The following is a 23,957-nucleotide window of genomic DNA, read 5'->3' on the forward strand; positions in this document are numbered from 1 at the left end:
GCACAAGTTGAATTTTTTTTTTTTTTGCAGTCAATCAAGTGCTATTAAACACTGCCACCACTAAAAGCAACATGAAGATTACCCAGCTACAGTACCCAAGACCAGGGGTCCAGAGGACTAAAGGAGATCAGTGTGCCCAGTTGTAAGGTCTACAGACCCTTTTAAGACCTTGCAAAATTTTCTTCAGTGAGTAGAAAACTACTACTCAATAGCAGAAATGCTGCTTACAGATGCTAGAAGAATCAAAAGGTTTCCTCCCACTATCAGAAGATTACCTCTCAAAGTGCTGCCTTTATACATTTTAATTATAATGGTATCTGTATACCAGTAACTCTAAAAGTAGAAAGTGCTGCAGGAGAAGAGAATAAATAAGCTGTAGAGGTGGACAGCAATGAGGGGAAAAGGAAAATTATACCTGTGATACTGTTCCCAGCAGATCAATTTCTTTTCAGATTCCTAAAGCAGATACATCTTTTATTATTTGTGCAAGTCACCGCAGTATTTGCTTCAGGAAGTGTCTGGTAACAGGATGTGAAAATTTGTGAACTCAAGAAGGGGCCGATAATATAAAACAGCTTAGAAACTACACATTTGTAATTGAAGCAGCAGGGCACATCAGTTCAGCATGATATTAGAATTTGCCAGATGTTAATGAGTTGACGTGCAAAGAAACAAAAACCAACCCATCCCTCCATACACACGATCCTTAATAACTGCAGCAGCTACATCATTGTTTTATGCCTTAGAATCCTCAGCCACAGGAAAGAAAAATAAACAACCCACCCCCTCAAAAGTATCTTCAGGAGCAAGGCACCTTCTTCTAGAAGGGCAGCAGTCACCCACAAGTAGGACAAGAAGTTAAGACAAATAACCAGCCACTCACAAACACCCACAGTGTCTACTCACAGACTTTTCCTACCTCTTATGCCACAGTATTCCCCCCAAAGAAGTCACTGCAGTAGAGTAACACAGATAGTGTTTAATAGCACATTCGCTGTTGCCAGTCAGAATTGTCCTGATATTCTGACCATCTGCAAGCAAAATGAACCTGATAAAATCTGTAATATTACAATGAATATAATTGGGACTGTAAGCAAACAGGTGAACATGAGCTGCTCTTCACTACTGAGAAGTCGGAACAGTCCCAGACACTGGGTCTGGATCTGTGACTAATTTTCTTTCTGAATGGGGAGCAAACAAAGTGACTGCATGATGCAGACACCAGTCTTTCTTTTCAGAAAAATCATTGTGTTCAGAGAAATCTTGACTCAGAGCATCTTGAAATTATGAGATTTCTTCTCTGTATTTTAGTATGTTTTGAATCAGGCTCATAGGGATCAGAGAGGCATTTCAAAATATGTTGTTCTAGTAAGGAATGACCTTCAGCTTATTTTCTTGAATGTTTCTGCTAAATCCTTCATTACCTACCTTTTTCATTTGTGTACACAGCACCAACCAGTAAATAACATCACTAGTAATGTTACTACCAGCTCCTTCCCCAATATCAAGAAACAATATAAAAAGTCAGAACTTTGTACTAAAGAGGATCTACACACAAAAAATTTACTCAACTCATTTAATAAAACCATTTTGTTAAAAAATTACTTAGTAATGATTGGAATTTTACATATAAAATTCAGAAATTACAAAAAATGGTATTGTATAACAAATATAATCTGTATAAATGAGAAGACTTAGACACATTTGGTAGTAAGGTCCACAGAAAACCTACACAAAAGAGAAATTGGCTGTTCCTGAGTTAATTGTGCTTCTGTTGATGTTATGAGATAACATGACAGCAGCGTAAAATATTCTCTTTCTAAGAGAATTTGTGCTAGGGATGTCTCTTCTATCCATTTCATGACTGATATTACACATGCCTTCTCCTGGCACAGTTAAGTGGCTCTCCAAATGTGTGAGAAAGAAAATATCTGAGGCCTAAAAGAAGTACTCCAATTGAAAAGCAGTGTATTGTGAGCAGCCTTCAGGTAAAAAAAAAACCAAACAAGCACTGCACCTCTCCTCTATACATATACCCATTTATGCAAATTATTCCTTCATAAGGCTTTACAATATATCTGACATCTTTCAAATCTGTATCTAATAAATATTACATGAAAATAGTTTTTCAGTATTTACATATGAAACATATAAAATATGATCACTGTAAGATTACTTCTTCGATTTCATCTTCTAAAGAACCAAGGGTCTTGACTCCTGGCTTGCTTGTAGTGTATTGCAAACGGTGTCTGTTTAGGTTTCTTCCTTCACCAAAAAGCTCATTGTCTTCTTTTACTTTGAGTTTACTGTTTTTATCAACAAAAGGAGTATTACTAGAATCCCAATCTACATCAAAAGGTGGTGTATTGTTATTTTTAGAGAGAACAACGGTACTGGCACTGCTTCCAAAGAGTTGTTCCATTAAATTGGACTTCTTTTCTTTCTTACTATCGAAATCTGCATCTTCCTTAACATTTTCTTCTAATTTGTCACTTTTTTGAGTAAGCCAACTTGGTCTCCCTGATCCTTTCCCAAAGGAAGGTACATAACTACCAAATGTTAACTCACAACTTAAATCTACAGTCCTTACATTTTGTTGCTTCTGCCCTTGAGCTCTTGTGGCATCGTCCTGGCTGTCCTTTACAGAAAATCCATTAGTAACCTTCCCTGGAACCTCAAAGAATGGATTAGTTTTTTCCTTCTTCTCCAGGGAATCAGATTTTCTTGCTGTATTTATGAGTGGTGCTTGGGAAGTTGGTTTCATGTTTGCTGTACTTTGAATTTCTCTATCAATTTCTTGCATTTTAGCAAGCAGGAACTCTCTTTTTCGCCGCTCTTCCAACATTTCAGGGCTTTCACTCTCTACTTCAGGTTTGTGGATTTCTGCCTCCATCTTCATTTTCTCTTCTTTAACCAATAAAAAGTTGCTTTCTTTTTTCATTTTGTCATATTCTTTCCTTTCCCACTCTGTGAAAAATGTTTAAGCAATATTTAAAATGTTTTAATTGTAATGTGCCCTTAAAAGATTTTGAAAATAATGCAAGCAAAAGCCATTGATTTTTTAACATGTTCTTCTATGCACAATGTGGTTTTCCTACTGCAAAAATAAATTCTTCAAAAATTACAACTAAATCCACTCCTGGTTCTCTGCTAAGTATAAAAGTCTATTGTCATCTTCCAAAGGCATCCAGACATTATCCATGTTTTAGAATTTTCAGAGCAATTTAATTTCTGCCAATTGCCTTCCCACTTCCTGGGTTTGAATGAAAATTAATACAACATTACTGTTTTTAATAGTTTTGACTTGCACAGTAGTTTAGTTTTGTCATCATCACTGACATTAGGCTGGTCCTGGGATATATGTTTGGGGTTTTTTTTCCCATAAAGGTAACTACTCCTGTGAAGCTATCAGATCTCAAAGTCATAGGAGTCATTACCTATTTCAAGAAGTGAATGATTTAAAATATACTGCATCCACTGCATACAGAAAACACCTTCACACAAGTGTCTGTGCATCACTGTGTGGACTCAATGAGAGTGACTGCGCACAGCTATGAAGGGACACCAAAGGTGCAAAACAGTAACAAACTTATAACCAGAACCTGTAAATGCTTATGTGTAGAAGAAAGAGGAAGCTTCTCAAATATTTCTCTTTTCAAAATATTTTTCTATCAAGACAACAGACATGTATTTGGCCAAAAGTTGAATATGACTACTTGGCCCCTGCAACATACTGGCATTCTCCTTTCAACACTTTACTCAAATTTCTGACTTCTGTTTTCATGGAGTTCCATGTTATCTACTGTAATTCAGCTCAAGTTTTCAGAAATAACTGCAACAGTTCAGTTAAAATATTTAATAAATACTTTTTCAGTAGTATATCATTCTATCAAATTAAGTGAGGAGCTACCTTTCTGTCTGTAAGATGGGGAAAATACCAGCTTATATCGTACGATGGGTAAAGTGGTTAAATCATCTTATTCAGAGACATAATAGAGCAGATTCTTGGCTTATGTAAGTTGTGTTAGAAGATTTTCACAGACTTTACCTCTGAAAACAGCTACAGATTTTTAGAATTTTTGTCATATACAATAAGTGCTACTGTTCATTAACTATAATCACTGAAAGAGTTCTTTAACATGACAGCGTGAAGCCCATCTAAAATACTTGAGACTGACTTATGAATAGAAGTCATTAAGATGCTGTGAAAATCAAGTGAATAAAAAAGCAGTATTAAAATATAGAAACTGACATTTTTCAAATAGCCACAACAAATGATTCAGATAACCAAAACTGAAAAGAGAAACTACAATTTCAAATTATATAAGTGAAGTAGATATGTACTGAAAAAATAGGCTATATTAAAGAAAGCAGATTTGTTCTACAATAGTAAAAATCTACTGCCTACCTCAATAACATTTAGCAAGTCAGAGCTCACATCAGCATTTACCTGCTATCTCATTCTTGTTTTGTAAACCAAAATCTCTTAAGATTGCAACGCTTTTTTGTGGACAGCATTTTTTGCTGTTGCATACTTAATCGCAGGACACAGATGATTCTATATCCTATATTTTTTCTGATTCTTCTTTGCATAATATAACTGAAAATAATTTTCCACTGTAGTGATCGCTGCAAAATCATTTTGCTCTTCTCACCAGAAACCAGCAGCCTCATTTGATTAGTATGCTATGGTGCATCTTTCAGCCTTCAGCTGCCTCTTTCCTTACCATCATGAAGTTTTGAAACTCTCTCCTCTAAAGCCTGCATTTCCTGAAAATATTTCAGTTTCTCTTCCCTTTCCTTGTTTTGGTCTTGTCTTAGGAGGTCTGTCTGCTCTTTCCACGCTTTGTCTCGAGTTTCTTTTTCCTGAAACACATTAATACAAAACCAAAACTGATGGGGAAAAACAGTCAATAAAACAAACAAACTAACAAAATCATAAGAACTTCTATGTCATTCTGAAATCACATCCTTACTGCTACACATAAAAAAAGTAAGTTACCCTAAGCCAAATCAGATTTGACAACCCAGGGGTTTGGCCCCAAAATATCATCACTTCTAGCATTGTTTTATACACCTGAAACAAAATGAATAGACAGTCAACTCTATTCTGTATTACACATTTCAGGAAAGCTGCAGCTCCAATGTCATAAAGGAAAATTATCACTGTCAGGGTAGTTTTCTTTAGAAGTCAGAAGTTGTCTTCTTTAAGGACTTTAACAGAAGGCCAAACCTCACCACCTTATTCTCTCAACAAGCAAGCAACTAGTGACCCTCTACTTCCACAGTCTGATCTTTTCACTCAAGCAAGTGGGTTGTAGATTCAGGCAGTTTCTCAAATTTTTGAAGTATTAAGTAACAAACAGTGAAGGAGAAAGATTTATTCTTGCATGACAAATTCAGCTAGTGAGTATACATACACATTTAAAAGGAAGGAACCTGCAGAAAAGATAGTGATTTTCACTGCTGATATTAATAATACAGAAAAGTAGTGGCAATGAAGTGAAAAAAAAGTCAGTGTAGTCCAACATGTGGAGCTAACTTTGTAGGTTGTGCTCATTTTAGAGCAAAATAAGCTTCTAAATTAAAAATACACTTCTAAGTGAAATAGTTACTACTTAATGAACAAAGAAAATATGACTATTAGTCAAAAAAACTTGAAAGTATTTTCCCTTCATGTACAAGATTATCATTGTTATATTAAAAAGTATAAACTACATAAGGAGATGGTAGCCAGGTATTTAAAATGCTTCACTTTAAAAACTCACTACCCAAATCTAATTTGCATTATTTAAAGCAATAACCATATAGAGATCATATAGTTGGATTTCATGAGTCCAACTGCACTTGTACCAACTGTATGGTTTTGTAACTCACACACCCAAGTATATATTGGAATAATATATACATTAAACTACATTCATAGTTACAGAAAGGATTTTGGAAGAGAGAATATACAAATGAAACAGCCATAAAAAAGTTTCAGCCCTAACTGGAAGCCAGTCAAGACCATCCTCAGAGCATTACTTCTGAAAAATAGTCCTAGCCTTATTTGTAAAATTTGTACCAGAATCTGGCTCATTCTGATCTTTAAGACTTAACAAATCTCTTTGATTTTAGCCTGGGGTCACAAAAGTATTAGCAATACTTCTAGTAGTACTATTTTTATAATAAAAAGGGAAATGGAAAAAAAAAAATTCCAAGCATTTTGACAAAGCTGGAAAACCAGAAGAAATACCAGCACTGTGACAATAAGAGGAAGTGTTAGATTTATGCATTGTGAAATAAATCTGGAAAGTAAAAGAAACCATAATTAAGACCAAAGAGAAAAGAGAGAAAAGGCAGCCATCGCTGTTTAACAGATTGCTCAAATAAGCATCAGAAACAAAGAAAAGGGGAGAAAACAAAAATGAAGCCTCAAAAACTTGAAAGATATAACAGTGGCAGAAAAAGAAGCAAATTGAGCTAGTGGCTCAAGACACAGAATATGATAAACTGTCACAAAAATGGAGCATGATATTTGTAGAAAGGTAGATTTTCTCTTAAAACCCAGAATGTTTTCTAAATCATATTTTCTATATATTTATATTTGTATATTTACACATATTTTCTAAAAGCTCTGCCTTGAATAGTCTGATAGGTGAATTATCTGGAGCAGGTCTCAAATTTTTATGGAACTCACTATTTTAGGAAGAATTCCTTCTTTCTTGTTTACTGTGTCACCACAGACAAGTTCTGATTCCGGAAGAAGTTCTGGTGGTGAGAAGTATCCACTGGTTTGTACACCTTTTGTGAGATGTGGTCCTTTTTTAATATTTTGGTTGTTGGCTGTAGAAAATACAAACTAATTAAATTGTGGTTTTGCTCAAAAATATCCTGCTATATACCTATGTCTCATTTTTCATGATTTGCAGTAAACATAAAAGACTGTATTGAAGTCAATGGAAGTGAAAAGTATTGACAAGTTTCACACAGTTGTTTTAAGCATCCGTAAAAGCTAATTATAAAAAAAATTATAAAAAAATGCATGCAAAAATTCTACTGGAAAAAATAATTAAAAAACCACCTTAAAGCTACTTATAGTGTCATTACAGTATATTGAGTATTTGTTAAAAATCCCCACAAAATATGTCACTCATCTTACTGCTTGTCACAGAAGCAAACTCATAAAATTAAAATTCACTTATTTGCATCTTTGAAACATGCACACTTATCTCGAAGGAATAACATTTTAAAAAATCTGAACCTAAAATGGAATAATAGTAGAGCATCTATAATAAAATGAGCAGTAGACAAACTGTTTGAAATACTGGCATTAAATATTTAAAACAGTCTCATAAATTTCTGCTGCTTCTGACAAATAGATTCTACTGATTCAGTGATAATAGCCCAAGTACACACATAGAACACACATATTTATGTGGGTAGCATAAGGTTTGAGGCTGCCTTTTCACACCAGAAGAAATCACGGTACTGATAATTTTAGAAGATTATGTTCAGGGACATATGCACCCTTTGAGGGTGCTCATATGACAGACAATAAACTTGAATCAGTAAGAAATAAATAAAACAGATCACCAAAATATTCATAGCAGTGAAAACACATATTTTTAAAGCTTCTGTAATTTATTGTCAAGTGAACATTACCTATGATCTATCAGAGATTTACTAACAACCTTCCCTTCTGCCTTTAGCCAAGAACATCTGATATGAAAGGAGTTAAGTCTCCTGTTTGGTAAAGTTCTATGTTTTGGTTCTGCTGCAGTTATAGAACAGTCAACAATCCATGTGCCCTCCTTTGTCACCAGTGCTGCGATGAAAGCAGCGCAAAAAGACAAACGTTCCTGAACAAGCAGCACCAGAGCGAAATTCCAAGTGTCACAAAAGGTATAACCCAGCTGAGTCATTTCAAAGTGGTGCCAATAATTTTTCTTTGTTGCTTCATAAAAGTTACCTCTTTTTCTTTGTACAATATCCATGTCTTTTCTTGGTGATAGCTTCAACATACGATTAGCATATATATTTTTTGCTTCAAGTTCTCTTTCTTTTTCCTGTGAATGAAAGAGGTAGGTATAACAATGAGTTACTAAAATTTCATTTACTAGCCATTAGCAAAGCTGTACATTAAATTAAAAATACATATTGTAAATAGAAACAGAGTAATCAATTGTTTCACCCAATGTTTTAAGGATAACAATCACATTCCTAACCTTGTTTATGCTATAAAAAAGCAGATAGAAATTTCTCCCAAAAGAAACTCATTAGCAAAATATTAGGGAAAAAAAGCAGCTCTGCAGTGAAAATAAAAGTAAACACCAACACTTCCATAAACACAAAGAAGACTTACAATGTGTCTATAGATTGCACAACTAAATTTAAAGTATCATAAAGAGTTAAACATTTCAATGCAAGCAATACTTGTCACAGGGCACGTCAGTATCAGGGAGTGGAGGCCCATTGTATCATAGAGCGAGAGGCAAACTCTTCTTTTAGCACATTTATTGACTAAAATGCAGAAATGAGCAGTGACATCATCTGACAATGAAAATATTTGCAAACTATCAAATTCTCCACTAACAAACTAGGTTTAAAATACTTACTCTAAACAAGTAAGTTTTACAGCTACTAACACTATTACTTGCTTAATAGCTAGGAAGGTGGTGAACTAGTGCATCTCCAACATGTTTGAGACTTGGAGTTTCAAGGAAATTCTCCTAGAAACTAAGCACTTTAGCTCAAGTCTTACTTATTTTTTTTATTTGTTTTCCCCTAAAGATAAACTGACTGGGTAGAATATAACAATATTTTAAGTACTTTAATTGAGAATTTGGGCAACAATAGTTGGGGGGGATGCAAATAAACCTTTGCATAAATTTAGCAACACATGAGGACATAAAAAATACATGAAAATAATCTTTACACAAATCTACTGCAATGCAAGTACATTAGTAACATAAAGTACTGTTTATGCCTGCAGATTTAATTTTGAATTCAAGGGTTCAAAACCTAATTTTCCAGTAGATTCTGTGGTTTAATCTCAGTGCTTGGTTATGTACTCGATCTTACTTTTCTTAACTAGCACTAACAATAATGATTAATGTAGAAACATTCCTGCTGTAAACACTGGAGGGTCAGAGCACAGAACATTTTGATTTAATGCAGGAAAAGAACTCACACGTGGTACATAATTAAGTACCCATCAGAGACTGCAGTTACTGCTAAACTATTCAAACGCGATTGCAGATACTTCCAAAGATAAAATGCCAGAACATGGTTAGCAACTTCTATTCCTTCCACATTTTACCTTCAGCTTCTGATTTAGCTGATGAAGCTCTTCTTGGAGAACTCTGTTTTCTTCTTGAGCCTCATATAGCTTTTTTTTCTTTGAATGTAACTCTCGTTGAAAACTGCTACCACTTAACTCAAGATTTCTTTCCAGATCCTTCAATTAAAACAAAATACTATTTTTTAATAACCGAAGTACTTTCTATAGTCAAATTACTTAAATAAAATTATAGTAAACCAGTGTCTTGGATTTAAATATCAGTTCCACCACTTCTGTAACACTGAATACATTTAAACCCTTAATCCTAACTTTCAGGGGGCAGACAGAGCACCTGCAGATGCTGCAGCTCATCCTTCTGAGTATTGAGAGGTGATTTGAGGACATAATGGGAACTCACACTACTTTCTGCAAGGCTCTTGCCACAGTAGACCTCTGTGTCTCTAAGACAGATCTCCAACTGATGAGTTAGACAGAATCCCTCCCTCAGAGTGCAGGATTAGAAGGAAGAAGACAAAAAAGAATTTTTAAATTTTCAACTAGAAACTAGCCTGTGATTACGATTGCATTTACATACCTTTGTCTTGCAATAGATATTTTAAGTGAACTGTGTTGATGAAAGAAGGAAAAAAAAGGACAAGAAAATCCCTTTTTAAAGCATGACTTATTTTAACATGATCTAGTACTACAAATGCTGAAATACCTGATCATAAAACTACAGATAACAGATGGTAACACTACAGGGTGAGGTGGTTTGGCTAACTCAGTGGTTTATATCTTTGTACTTTGGGATTTATTTTACAAAAGGTTAGTTTCCAGCTTAATCCTTTGGATTTTCAGATCTGTTATCTATATAATGTAATTTAGGTTTGATTACTAATACAGACAAAAAACTTTAACTTAATTTTAATGACCAAGATAATTTCAGCTAAAAATAGAATAAAATTTATGTACTATGTATAAAAATATCTAGTATAAAAACAGTACCACTACCAATAGATGTAATAGTGTTAACACAATTTTTAAGCAAGAAGAGTTTATAGACATATTTACAGTGTAGACACACTTAGACATGTTTAAAAAACATAAACATTTTGACTGGACAAAATTAATAAAATATATTGGACAAACTTCTTAAAATGCATATCCATAAAATGTTTTAAAGATCATTTCAGTATTTAAAAAATGCTCTAATTTTGTTCAGCTGAGCTCTTGGGTGTGCAGAATAGTGGACAATCAAACACTGCATGAATGCTGTTTAAAAATTGAAAAAGAATTACTATATAGGTTTTTTTTTTAGAATTTTAGTGTACAGTTCCCTAAATACTCAGAAATTTTTAACAAATGCTTCCCCTCCAAGAGGATAAATTAGATTGCATAGAGTTGTATTATAACTGCATGCACTTCTGAAATATTATTATTAGTTATAAAAACACTTAAAAGCACAAATCCACAGGCTATATTCTGAGAAAATACACTTAATTTGTAAACAGAAATTTGAATGCACAACTACCAAGTATGTAACTATATAATCACCTTGGAAATAATTTACTTGATTCTACTTCTGCGTAAAACCAAAAAATACTGATTTTCTCTTTGCTCCATGACTGTGAAAAATTACAATTCATTATGGTAAGAAATATCTGAAATTTCTTACAAAAAGAAAGTCATCTCACCTTAACTCTTTTTTCCCTGTCCTCTAGCCTGCTCTCTGCATTGGCTAGTTTCTTTGCCAGGTCATCTCTTTCAGCAAGGTGCTTATCTGCAGACAGCTTTTTCAGCTTCTGCAAGACAGTTTTTGTTCTGTACAGTTCATCTTCCGAATCTTTCAACCGTCTCTCAGTTGCACGTTCTCTCTCCTGAGATTTTCGCAGGCGCTCCCTTAATATTCTAATCTCATTGTTGTGCCGAGCAAGGAGCTGAGAGATTTCGTTTTCTGTATCTTCGAACTTATTCAGGGCTTTCTCCTGCCTGTGCTGAAGCCTCTTCAGTGCCCTGTTTTCCTTCTGCAGCTCATCTAGTTTGATGTGGAGTTCAGTCAGTTCATTTCGGAGCTCATTGATTTTCAGCAGCCTCGCAGAAAGAACTCTTTTTGTAACAAGATCTATATCTTTTGCAGGAGAATCCCTAGTGAGGCTCTGAGAACGGAAACCCCACCGCGTCCCTCTCTTGCTTGGTGCATATTTGGAATCCAACTTCTTTGTGGCTAAGAGAGAAAAAATAAAAAGCACGTTTACTATTAGACAAGGCAGTTTGTCTACTCAGGCATCCTTCTTGGAATCAAGCTCTGCCTAAAACAATTTTTCAATACTTAGCAGAGATGGCAGATTTCAAACCAGGCAATAAAAGGCATATATATGACAGACCTATGTTCCTTTTGATAGCCAAAAAATGGAGATCTATGTCTGTGATCTACTGTAAGAAGTAATATTTGCAGCCATTAACACAGGACCATTGTAAAGTAATCATCTGCAAATCGTATCAGAAACAACAATCATATTTTGATATTGTTTATTAAAATGGTTTAGAAATAGGATACTATAATGCATACGAAATTATCAAATGCTTTAAAATGGCAACAATTAGCTAATCACTAGCTAGTTATGTATTATGAAAGATGTAATTCTCCCAGACAAATGCAGTAGTATTTTCAAATCCAGCTGCCGTGCTTACAGACAAACCAGCAGATTTCAAAGGCTCAATGCAAAAAGCCTCCAAAGCAAAATTACAAATCCCATGAAAATTCAGTTCTCTTTGAATAATTTATTCTTGTATCACAAGTTATTTTCCACACAGTATTCTCATTTGATTACTTGTATGCACCGCTCGCATTCCTATTTGGTATTATTATTTTATTTCCATCCCCATAGACAAAAGCTGAACATTTTGTTTCTATCTTATTTGTCTCTCAAGCCACACTCAAAAAATAAAGCATATAATCCACCAAAAATATCTCTTAAAACAATTGAATTAATAGAGATAATTCATACAAGCTTAATTCATTAAGGTACCTCAGTGTTTGAAAGAAATACGCTGAGCAGCAGTTTATAATTCCAGCTGGAAAGCTGGGATACAGTAATAGTGCAGTTACCTATACACAGACAGTGAGTGTGTGTGACAGCAAATTCTTCCTCCCCTTTGGCACTCAGCATGTTTCTCTAGAGAATACTTTTCAGCAAAAATAACAGCTTAAAAATATACTTTTATAATTTCCTATAAAAATTTCACACAAATGCTCATTCATTTTCTGCTTGATGTTCATTTTTTCCACAGCTTGGGCAAACAAAAGAAGGTGTGTTTTTTTTCCTTTACAAAGAACACTTATGTCATACTCAGGTGTGAAAAGATTATCTAATACATGCACTGCGGGAATGATGCCACTCCTACCACCAACTAAGGGAATTCCCATTTACCATAAACTTCCAGCTCCTTCAAGAATTTCTCCATACTTAGGACAAATTTACCGTGATTGCACTTTTGATCATATAGTTAAATTGGGGCATAGTGTCTTTCAAGACAACATAACATGACATTCACAATACCTTCATGTAATAATTATGTTCAATTCTGGCTATGTAATCAAAGAACTGGTCATTCATTTGCCCCCTTCAAATTAAATAGCACAGAGGAACTGCAGTTTCTGTTTTCCAGCTAACCCATAACCACTATGGAGAAGATGCCACTTTGGAACACAGAGAAGCTCAGCAAAACACCAGTTGCACCAGGACACTCACACTGGTGAGAATCTGAAGAGATCCACTCCCTGGGCAAATTCAAGACCTGGCACAATCTAGATCATAATATTGACCAAATGATTCATACAGTATCAAGCACTTACAAATGAACTGGGACACTTGCTCAAGTAAGGCAGGACATGCTACGACTTCACCAGAAAATGCATACAGTTATTTAGAACAAGCTGTCAAAGCATGGCAGAAAGCCTTCATATCCCTATTTCAGCCCAGGACCTGTATAACCATTCTCTTCTTTTTTGCAGGGATGTTCACCTCCCCAGTCAAGAAAGCAGCTTATGTCTGTGAGGGAGCTCAAAGTGGAGCTATGTCACCTCAAATTGGAAATATTTTACCCTCAGGGAAGGAACAGGAAAAGCTTTCTTTTGAATTTCTACCTGAACTTAACTGTCGCCAAACCCAATTTTCTCTCTTGCCACATTGCTGGTCTTCATTTGTTTGTTGAAAGTTGTTGTTGAAAGCTCAGTCAACTAGACTTCCACAAGACAGATATCTTTAGGTTATCTCGTCAGGGGAGCTTTAATAATTGTCTCTCTTTTACAGACTGCATAGTAAGGACTTCCCTTGGGTCCTTGGCCTCGAGTTTTTTGTCAAAAAGAAAAAGCAAGCATCAGCATGATGCAACAAAAGGCTAGAATAAAAGCCACGTTCCCTTGTTAAGAAAAATACGAAGAATTCTGAAAATCACCAACACCCCTCCTTATGCAGGAACAGACCAATTTCAGTTTACAACAGAGCAGTTACTGTCTACCTGCCATTTGTAGTGTTATTCACATCAACCCTACTTGTAGATCCTCATAATGCTACTTTCCCACTTTTGTTTCAGTTTTCAAAGGTAATTGACTCTTTGGAGCAGTTACAAAGCAGCAATTCTGCTATCTACCTACCTTGGTAGTGCACAAGGCTGTTTGAAGCCTGTGTTTTGTGATGTCTCTTTTCTTGGCTTGTAGATGGAGAGCTTAGTGCTGGCGACTGGCTGGATGAATGAGACGCGTTACCTTCATCTGAATAATAGGAGTCGCTATTTTTATCCTCATCTGATTTCCTCTCGTGTTCAGAATCTGGGCTCCTTACTCTTTCTCCCATTTTTCAGATTTTACAGCTTTCTAGATTTTTCTCAAAGACTGTTCATTTTGGCACAAAGGATATTTCAGTTGCCACAACGGGAGCAGCTGGATTATTTCCTTGGGTTTATCATCTTCATCTCCAAAGCATGAGATCGTTGCAGTTCAGTTCAGTAAGCAGTAGTTATCCTTCAGAATGCATTTCTCTGTAACAATTTAGAGAGAGAAAAAAGCAGTGAGAACAGTGTTCCGCTGTTAAGAAAGAAAGGTAAAAAACCTGTAAAATTATTCAGGATTCTTACAACCTTGTTACCTTAAGATATATATTCAGTGTAACAAACATCAGTCTCGGAATGCTACTATTATTTTCAGAAGATTGAGGCTCTTCAATCCCAAAAGAGAAATCAGAAAATTAACACAGAATTCAGAAAATTAAATCCAGAACAAGAATAAGAAACTACTCCCAGGCTAGAGAGGGGAAACAAAATAGAACATTTGGGAAACAAAACAGAACGCAAGCAAAAGTTTGACGTTATTCAGGAAACTAATTAAGACATGTTTTAAAACTTCCAAACCAAATGAATTAACAACTTATCCATGCAGCTAGAATTGAGATATTGGTAGAATTTGACTAAATCCTCTATTTCACAATTTCTGACAATCCAATGATGTTAAATAATGGGCTTGAAAATAATTGTCCCATTTATCTGGATTACCTTCTGTCCCCAACCACTAATGAGACTGTACCTAAATATCACAATCTTCACCCTGGAAAGTACTCTCATACCCTTCAAAATCTAGTGCTTCATGCCTTTAAGAACTGACCAGAGCACACATGTTTTATATTATATATATATTTTTATATCTGATAAGAGCGACTACACTGCTGGTATATGGTAAACAGTACACCTGCAGCAGGTATAAAATGAAAACGGCCCCTCCTGCAGCCTATCTTTTGATATAAACTGGAAAAATCCCATAATCTCAAGGTGAAATCACTTCATTTTTTATTTTTGGAGACACTTCCTGAGAACGTAATGGAGTAAATACATTAAAAATTGTCCTCACCTTCTCAGTCAAAAGAATTCTCTCAACAGTTTAAGAAGTGTTTTACTGACTACGCTCAGCTTCCCAGGTCTTTTGTCTCTCTCAACACTCTTCACAGCTCTCAAGCTTATTTCTCTGTCTTCAATCCAACATCAAGCCCCTAATGGGTGAATAAATAGGCCTTGCACCAGAGCTCATCAGTTCTACCTGTTGAATGACATAAGCTCCTAGCTCGTTTCTAAATGACAAAGCAAATTACACACAAAAAAACTGAGCAGCTTTCAATCAAAACTGCTCTACGCTGCAGGACATTCAACACACCTGTAAATGAGCTGTAAATTTTTCACTGTATTATTTCCCAATAAAATAAACTTTGCCTGCTTCTCAGCCTTCACTGCCTATACATGCAGAATTGCATAGCCAAGCAGAACAGAAATGTCAGCTGCCAAGACTGTTTTTGTTACAAATTCCAGCTTTCTGGCACGCTTCACTATTAGCACAACTCTATCTCAAGTGACTGGAATGAATCCATTTGCCCTCATAATCTATACAGAAAGAATTAGAGGAATAAACATCCCATCAGGTTTCTAAACTGGGAAGCTGCTGGGAAATTAATACCGAATTACCTGGAAAAGAGTATTTTTCTTTACTCAGGGAGTAACTTTTCAAAATAATGATTTGTAAGCATCTAAATATTCTCAAAGTGGTCTAAATAATAATAATGACATGCCTAAAATTTATATAAAAGGATTCTGATGAAAACTAAAATTTCACTGCAAAGCCCAGAAAAAAGACAAGCTACGCTTATGACCAACTGTTCTAGAGATTGCTAAACACATGCTTGGAAGGTATCAGCTATTGTGAACATTCAAATGATCTGTATTGACTGCTCTTTTTCCTTCTGAAATAATGGAATTACTAAAGATATTTCAAAAGTATAGACCTAACCATAACTGTATTATCTTGTCTAAGTGTAATCAAAACCCCCATACATTTACATGAGTGCAAAACTAAGATCATGTAAGAACATCAGAACATATGAAGGTGCTTCCTACTCCCAAACAGCTCCACTCCTAAGCCCTGGCCCCACAAACACCTGTGCAGAATATATGTTATTTTGCTCCTTGAAGAGCAAACTAATAACAAACTAAAACACTGGCAGAGTTTTGGGGATAGCCTGTTCTCTAGAGCATGCACAGACAAGACATCAGGTCTGTCTCCACAGGACAGAATTTCAGAGAATACAAAAAAAAGTAAAATAATATATTTATATTAAAATACTAATATGAGATACAAAAATAGTACTCTGGAGGGCTGTAACACAGATCTCATATTCTTACAGTCACTCTGACTGAAAAAAAAACATTAAAACCAGTAGTTGCTTTTGTAACCCACATGAAGTGAGGTGGCGTCATTGAAGCCACAGGCTTTCTTTCCAGCTAACAACATGGGCCACAAAACTTGCCAGACTTTGTCTGAACTCATCCTGGGTGCCTGGAGCTTTGCTACAGCTTATTTAGCTGCAACAAATTCAGTTAACAACCAGGGAACTTATCTAATTTGTTGTAGCTTTTTGCTTAGCTTTGTATACATTTATGTTTTAAAGTAAGGGACAGCAACAACCAGTAGTTATTCTGTGAAGAGGGAACCATCTGTGATCTACAACCCTTGCAAAAATGTACCATAGGGGGGGTACAGGCATGAGGTGACTGCAGGGCCTGAAAGTGCCAACACAGTACAGTGCTGGGGCCCTAAGCTGTAACATCTCACCTGTGCTTAATTCTGTGGGAGGCAGCCTTGGGAGTTGGATAAAACCCAGCAACATAGAGGACAAAGAATGAGTACTCAACATATGTAAAACACACTATGTGGAGTAAATTCAGATGTAATGTGGAACTGTGAATCAATGATTAGAATAAAACAGAATAGAATAAAGAGCAAGGCATCGATAAGTGTGTTATCAACCAGTAAAAATGATCACAAATGGACACAAGGCAAGGAGGAAGAAACCATTAGCATCCTCCTCCTGCCAGGGAATGTTGGTGACTTACTGTAAAGACATCCCCTTCGCAGCTGAATCCAGTCAAGTCCCAGAGGATGAGTGAGTGAGCAAAGATAACACCAGAGGGTTTGGTACTAGAGTTTGTGACTGTATCACTGTAACCACATGTGGCTTTTACTGTGGTAGTATCTGGACTAATATTCAATCTTTGATTAGACCGTTAAGATTTTAATTAGACCAACGATCATTTGTTGGCTCTGCATTCGTGTTCCTTGTTTTGCTTATAACTGCTGAATAAAACAAATTGGCAGGAATTCAAGCAACCTAGTCTCTTACTTGGACACAAGACTGTTCCATGGCCACAGTGGCACATGTGGCATCCAGAGGAGTTCTAGACTTATGGAAGGCATACATCACTGTTAGAAGCACCGCTACATCCAGAGGTGTTAACCTAGTCCTCTGTGCAGGCAGGGATTACTCTGTGAGGCAAGTACCTTCAGCAGTGTAAATACAGCACAGACACAAATTTTGTCTGCCTTCAGGACACAGAAGGATAAAAAGAAATCATCACGCACAGATTTTTTCTTGTTTGAAAACAAAGGAAATGGCATTTAGGGAAGGCATAAATTCCTATAGCTCAATCATCAAGATGTCTAATTATATATATATAAAACAAGAACACTCACTTTCACATATCAACTTAAAGCTGATCAGTTATTTTACAGTCCCGCAAGAGTCCACTAAAGAGGCAATAATCGTTTTGAAGAATGCTTTTTATAATTCACTGTATTTAAAACAAACAAATTGTAAGAACTGGAGGATTAGAATTATCCATCACTTCTGTACTGGATATTTCCCACTTTTAAGAATATTTTGCTATATTAAGTATAATTTTGACAAACAGCAATATAAATGAACAGAAATTTCTGATGTATTCTGGAAGTACTCAGAAAAGCAATGGACTGAAAACAAATTGAAAAAGGTGAACCAATGAAAGCTCCCTTGAGAATTGCCAAAAACATTTTTTGAATCTTCAAATGATTTTCAGTTTTATAAATTGGTAATATTATTTTCCATACGAAACAAGAAATCTTAGTTTGTCAAGTCTTGTCAATTAATTTTTCCATCAGTTTATAATATAATTCCATTAACAAAAGAATGCACAGTTTGTCTTGAGAACAAAAGAATTACTAGGACACTTGAGTTTTACTTCAGTGAGCCTATGGACTGCCTAATTAAGAAATGTTTTTGTTACCTGATTTTTCAATTGTTACCAACTAGTTTGAGCTGATTATCAAGTAAGTTCAACTTGTGTGAATCCACAAAGATATTGATTTTCCACTTGTACATGTAATAATTTTATGAGAAATGAAACACTGTAGGTTAGCAGTGGGTCTACTGAGGTCCACCACCACCACCAAAACCCCAGTCCCCTCTCCTCAAGACTCCATGCAGGCTTTTAGAAGCCTAAGGAATCGAGATCAGGGCAGTATAGAATGGCTGAAGTAAATATGGACTTATACAAACTTTAGAAAGAGTTTTGTTTCCAGAATTTCATACTCCTTTCACTTCAACGACTTCTATCTATTGCTATTATTTTCATATTTTGTATTGAAAACATGTTCATTATTACAAAAAACAGTTGAGCACCAGGCCACTGCAAAGGACATAGACAGAACAGAGAACACAAAACAACTGAAATGGTGACAGGAGATTCTCCCCTATTACTCCTAAGAAAATCACAGAAACAGAAATAGAACCATTGGACTACAGGTATTAAGCAACAGACAGAAAGGAAAACCACTTAGTAATTCTTCTCTCACAGTACACCCAGAGCTTAGTTCTGTAATGTAAGACTCATAAAACTTTTTATGACCTTTTCAGTATTAACACCCTTCCAAGACCAGGGGACGCCCGGTGCTTTCACTGGTCGCCAAACGGCACTTCCCGAGTACAAACACTGACCTCTAACGGCCTCCTCAGTTCTTCCACCTATTCCGAGAGAGGGACAATGCAAGAAAGGCGGCTTCAGGCAAGTACAAAAGCATCAATCCAAGTTATTAAAGCGCTGAACTTAAGAGCAAAGAAAAACTTCAAAAGAAATTCGTCTCCCTCCTCTTCCCCCATCCATCTTTTTGATAACCAAATGCTGTATTTTTTCCAGAAGAGAGAGGAGCAAAATAATAAATCACAAGAAAATATACTCAGTGATGAGACTTTAGTGAGGAGGAAGTATTTTATTAGGGAAGTTTTCTGCTGCTGTTGACTTAACTATGCATTTCTTCTAGGTTTACCAGCTTCTCACAGACTCACAGAATCAATGAGGTTGGAAAAGACCTCTGAGATCATTGAGTCCAACCTATGACCAAACACTACCGTGTCACCTAGACCATGGCACTGAGTGCCATGTCCAGTCTTTCCTTAAATATCTCCAGGGACGGTGACTCCACCACTTCCCTGGGCAGCCCATTGCAATGTCTTATCACCCCTTCTGTGAAGAAATTCTGCCTAATGTCCAACCTAAACCCCCCCTGGTGCAGCTTAAGACTATGTCCTCTTGTCCTGCATTTCGGTGAATTAAAATGCAATATTTAAAAGCCAATGTTATGTCTACCTGTCTCTGTGTTACTTTCATCAGCTCTCAAAATGAAAAAGCTGCTCTAAGGCCCAGGTCAGGGATGAGGAAACATCAAACAGGGAATGTTCAGGCCAGTCCTACAACCAGGAAAAGAGATTATGTTTCTAAATCAGACTCCACCACGGAGGCCCACGCCGTCGCTCATATTCCCACCAATATCCCAGTATGTGCAGACTTACCTAGTTCAGCTTAGCCATCCCTGGGAGCAGCTCTCCAGTTCCCAAAGTGCAAGTGGGCAGCTTTCCTTCACTGAGCACAGAATACATCGAATGTTATTTTCAGTCAGCACTTCCTGACAACACATTTTAAGCGTAGTCACCGAATCGTACCCACACTAAATGACATCGCAGGAAAGAGCCTGAATACTGGCGGCCCGAGACTTTTCGGAGGCCAAGCCCAGACCTAGGTCCGGGCCCGCTCCCAGCGCCCGCAGCCCCCAGGAAAACAACCTTCCCCCGCCGCGGTCCAGTTTCCCCCGGACGCTCCCTTCGCCCCTCGATGTCCCCTCCGCCCCTCGATGTCCCAGCCACCCCCGTCCCGGCCCTTCCGACGGTACCTGCCCGGCCCGGCCCGGCCCGGCCCCGCCCGCCCGGCGAACGCGCCGGCGGTTGCCGCGTTACGCTCGGAGGGGCCGCGCGGCGGCCATTGACAGCGGCTGCCCCGGCAACGGGCCGCGGGGGGGGCGGGCCCTCGGCGCCAGCCATTGGCTGTTCGCCCTGCCAGCTCGGGGCAGCTGCTCTTCCCATTGGTGAAGGGCCGTACTCCGGCTGCTGATTGGCTGAGGTGCTGCAGGGCGGGGGGTGCCGTGCGGGGCTCAGGTCACGCTGCCGCTCCGCGCGGCTCCGACCGCGCCGGCAGGGGGCGCTGCGGGCCCGGCTGGCGCGGCGCCGGGGGAGACCTGGCGGGGGCGGCGGGGCCGCGGCCTTACCCTGGGTCTGCCCTGCACTGCCCTGCCCTGCCCCGCTCTGCCCTCCCTGAGTCTCTCCTGCCCTCCCTGAGTCTCTGACCTGTCCTACCGACACCGTCTTGGTTCTGTCGGGCCGCGTGTGTGACATCGCAGGACAGCAGCCCAGGGAAAAGGACCCGGGAGCACTGTTTGACAGCGGCTGAACATGAGCCAGCAGTGTGCCCAGGTGGCCAAGAAGGCCAATGGCATCCTGGCCCGTATCAGGAACAGTGTGGCCAGCAGGACCAGGGCAGCGATTCTTCCTCTATACTCAGCACTGCTGAGGCTGCACCTCGAGTGCTGTGTCAGTTCTGGGCTCCTCAGTTCAGGAAGCACATTGAGGTGCTGGACTGTGTCCAGAGATGGGTAACAAAGCTGATGAAGGATCTGGAGCTCATGTCCTGTAAGAAGCAGCTAAGGGAGCTGAGGTTGTTCAGCCTGTGGAAAAGGAGGCTCAGGAGTGACCTTGTTGCTCTCTACAACTACCTGAAAGGAGGTCATAACCAAGTGGGCGTCGGTCTTTTCTCCCAGACAACTGGCCACTGGATGACAGGGCAGTCTCAAGCTGCACCAGGGGAGGTTTAGGTTTGACATTAGGAGGAATTTCACACAGAAAAGGTGATTAGGTTGGAATGGGCTACCCAGTGAGTTGGTGGAGTCGCCATCCCTGGAGGCGTTTAAGGAAAGACTGGACATGTCATTTAGTGCCACGGTCTAGTTGACATGGCGGCGTTCAGTCCTATCAGTCCTAGGCTGGACTCGATGATCTCAGAGGTCTTTTCTGTGATTCTGTTCAGGGAGCTGCCAGGGAGCATGGGGGTGGATGAGCAGCCCACCACAATGCTGGCACTCATTGCACCTCCTCACAACCCCTCCAGGCAGTGGGACTGAGGGAAGCCTTTGGGGGGACTCGGGCACATGCCAGCATTGCCATCTTAAACAGGTCTTAAAGCTTTAGGTCAGGGCAGCACCTGGGTGTAACGACTCGTTAGGGATGAGAGCAAAAGCAGAGAAAGTGCTCTCTGCTGAAATGTTTTTCTAGGATAGGAGTTAAAGAAATAGCCAGTATGACCAATATGTGACAGGTTTTATGCATAGGTACATGTATATCTCTGTGTGTGCATGGTGTAATTTTAAAGCAAAACTCCCCCAATCTAGCAGGAAAAAATGAAAGAGGAATGCTAGCATTCCAGAACTTGAAGCAAAATGGATTGTACTGACAAAAGGATAAAAGTACTGCCTAAAGTCAGCAAATACACTTGAATTCAAAGGCAGGCCCAATTTAATGAGGCTGTTGTGGTTTATTCCACAAAGAAGTAAGAGAGTTTCTAAACCTTGACTTTTATTACTCCAAGTTAATGTTGTATTTTTTTTTACCCTAATGCTAATCTTTGTTAATAAATGTAGTTAAACAAACTTCTTTCTAGAGAGAGGAAGGCAAAGGAAATAGCAGATCTTGCTTGCATCACTGGCTGATGGAATATGTTATGATGGCACAGTGATGGAAGTGACACAAGAATTTGGGTGGAGTAGGATAAAGCAGAACATTTGGTACGAAAATTATAACCTGCCTGCATGGGAAGACATAAATGGGACATTCTTGAGAAGAAGACAGTTTTGCCTTTGACAAAACTGAGTTTCTACAGTTCTGGATGTTCAAAATTAATGCTCACTGACCATTAAATAAAAACAATAAAATGGAGGAAACAGGAAAAAGTACCAGTTTTTTTACCATGGCAATATTTTCAGGCAAAACCCTCCAGTTTCTTCACAATAAAAATAAGGAAATTAGAGTTTTAATGCACTGGAAATTAAAATATTGCCATCCCCTCCTCCCCGACCATAAATTTTAGAAGTAAAAATAAAAAAAATAATGCTTGTGAAATAATTCAGAGATTCTCAAAAATTATGTGCATTGTGTGCAAGAACTCTGAGTATTCTTAATTAAATTATTTGAAAATGTGATTTAGTGAGTAGGCTAGAATGTGATCATAAAGATGTCAGCATAAACTCTTGTGAAAAAGAGGAGATAGACACTGGTATTTCAAAAGCAATAAAGTACGTGTGAGGCATAACCTGACATGGATTCTCCCAAGCTGAATGGAGCTCTTAATTTTTTGATCCTAAAATCCAAGAAAACAGGCATGAAGCATGCAAAAAACCCAAAACCCAGTCTATGAATTTCCTAATTTTGATTGTCTCCCTAATTGCACTGAATAATTTTGCTATACTTGCCTTAATATTATGAAATTGCTTTAAATAAACAAAAACTCATGTGGCTCATTTTTAAAATTCATCCTTCTGTGGCTTTGCATAGCTCACCTTTGTGCTAAACAGTTAAACCATATAATTCATCACAGCAACACTGGCAGAGAATCATTGATGTCCTTCAAAAAGATCCAGGGAATGACAAAGACAGAATAATTTTATTGCTTGCAACTGGAGGAAATGTACTGCTTGCATCTGGCAGCAAGCCAGGCCAGAATCTGAAATGCTGTTGTTGCTGTAAATAGGATGAAAAGGATTCATAATCCATCTCTATGTCCACCCTAGCTAGGAAAATTGTAAGCGGAAAAAGCAATTAAAAAACCAACCAGAGAAAGCATTACAAGACATATAAAGGACTTTTTTTTTTGTTGATAATTTATAGGTTAATTGCCATAACTAACCATTTGGGGCTTGGTTAGTAACTGACTAATGATTAGTTTCTGAATGTAAGTAATACAGGTGTTGAGTTCAGATAGTATGTATGTGGAATATAGGTATTGAATACAGGTATTGAGTCATACTGAAAACAGGCCTCTTGTTCAGAACAAATGGCATCTTATCAGACTTCTCCATCAAATGCTCCGTTAAGAATAATGCCAACAGATTTTAATCAGCTGCTGAGCTGGAATACATTCAGATATTGCAAAAGGTTGGCATAGGGATTAACTGATGGAAGTTTGTTAGTCTAAAACCTACAAATAATGTATTTTAGATATTGTCCTAACAACCTAACAGTTGATACAGTGCAGATAAATGATAATGTGGTATTTCAGATTCCCTTGGACAGGACAAACATATGAATCACCTGAGCAAGAAATAAAGTTTTGCAATTTTCTTCTGTCTGTGTAAAGCAAGTCTGATGTCTTAAGTGATTGCTTGAACGGGAAGGTCGTTGAAACAGAGTATGTAATTCAAAAGCTGGAGGGGGAAGTAGAAGGCTCAAAAAGAATATCAGCC

The 23,957-nt window shown here is 37.8% G+C and overlaps 1 protein-coding gene across 1 annotated transcript; it reads right to left on the reverse strand.

Annotated features, from left to right (window-relative positions):
- Positions 1–319: 319 nt before the first annotated feature.
- LCA5 (lebercilin LCA5) lies at positions 320–20,418 on the reverse strand. The gene is made up of 12 exons (XM_051778037.1): positions 20,343–20,418; positions 19,966–20,030; positions 19,763–19,863; positions 19,025–19,140; positions 17,485–17,684; positions 13,923–14,305; positions 10,960–11,489; positions 9,305–9,442; positions 7,955–8,051; positions 6,683–6,828; positions 4,728–4,866; positions 320–2,967 (listed from the first exon to the last, which is right to left on the reverse strand). The coding sequence occupies exons 6-12, from the start codon at positions 14,119–14,121 to the stop codon at positions 2,162–2,164; spliced, it is 2,055 nt and encodes a 684-aa protein (XP_051633997.1). The 5' UTR covers positions 14,122–14,305; positions 17,485–17,684; positions 19,025–19,140; positions 19,763–19,863; positions 19,966–20,030; positions 20,343–20,418; the 3' UTR covers positions 320–2,161.
- Positions 20,419–23,957: the final 3,539 nt, after the last annotated feature.

This window comes from Manacus candei, unplaced genomic scaffold (assembly GCF_025592945.1).
Source record: "Manacus candei isolate 608988 ecotype Guabito, Panama unplaced genomic scaffold, ASM2559294v1 h1tg000011l, whole genome shotgun sequence".
Taxonomy (NCBI): Eukaryota; Metazoa; Chordata; class Aves; order Passeriformes; family Pipridae; genus Manacus; species Manacus candei.

Excerpts from the sequence above, each read along its gene's own strand:
- LCA5 (XM_051778037.1), bottom strand. The coding sequence starts at position 14,121 with ATGGGAGAAAGAGTAAGGAGCCCAGATTCTGAACACGAGAGGAAATCA. Across the intron at positions 9,443-10,959 it reads ACAGGGAAAAAAGAGTTAAG|GATCTGGAAAGAAATCTTGA; the intron begins GTGAGATGACTT and ends TTTTAATTGAAG. Across the intron at positions 6,829-7,954 it reads TATTGTACAAAGAAAAAGAG|CCAACAACCAAAATATTAAA; the intron begins GTAACTTTTATG and ends TATTTTCTACAG.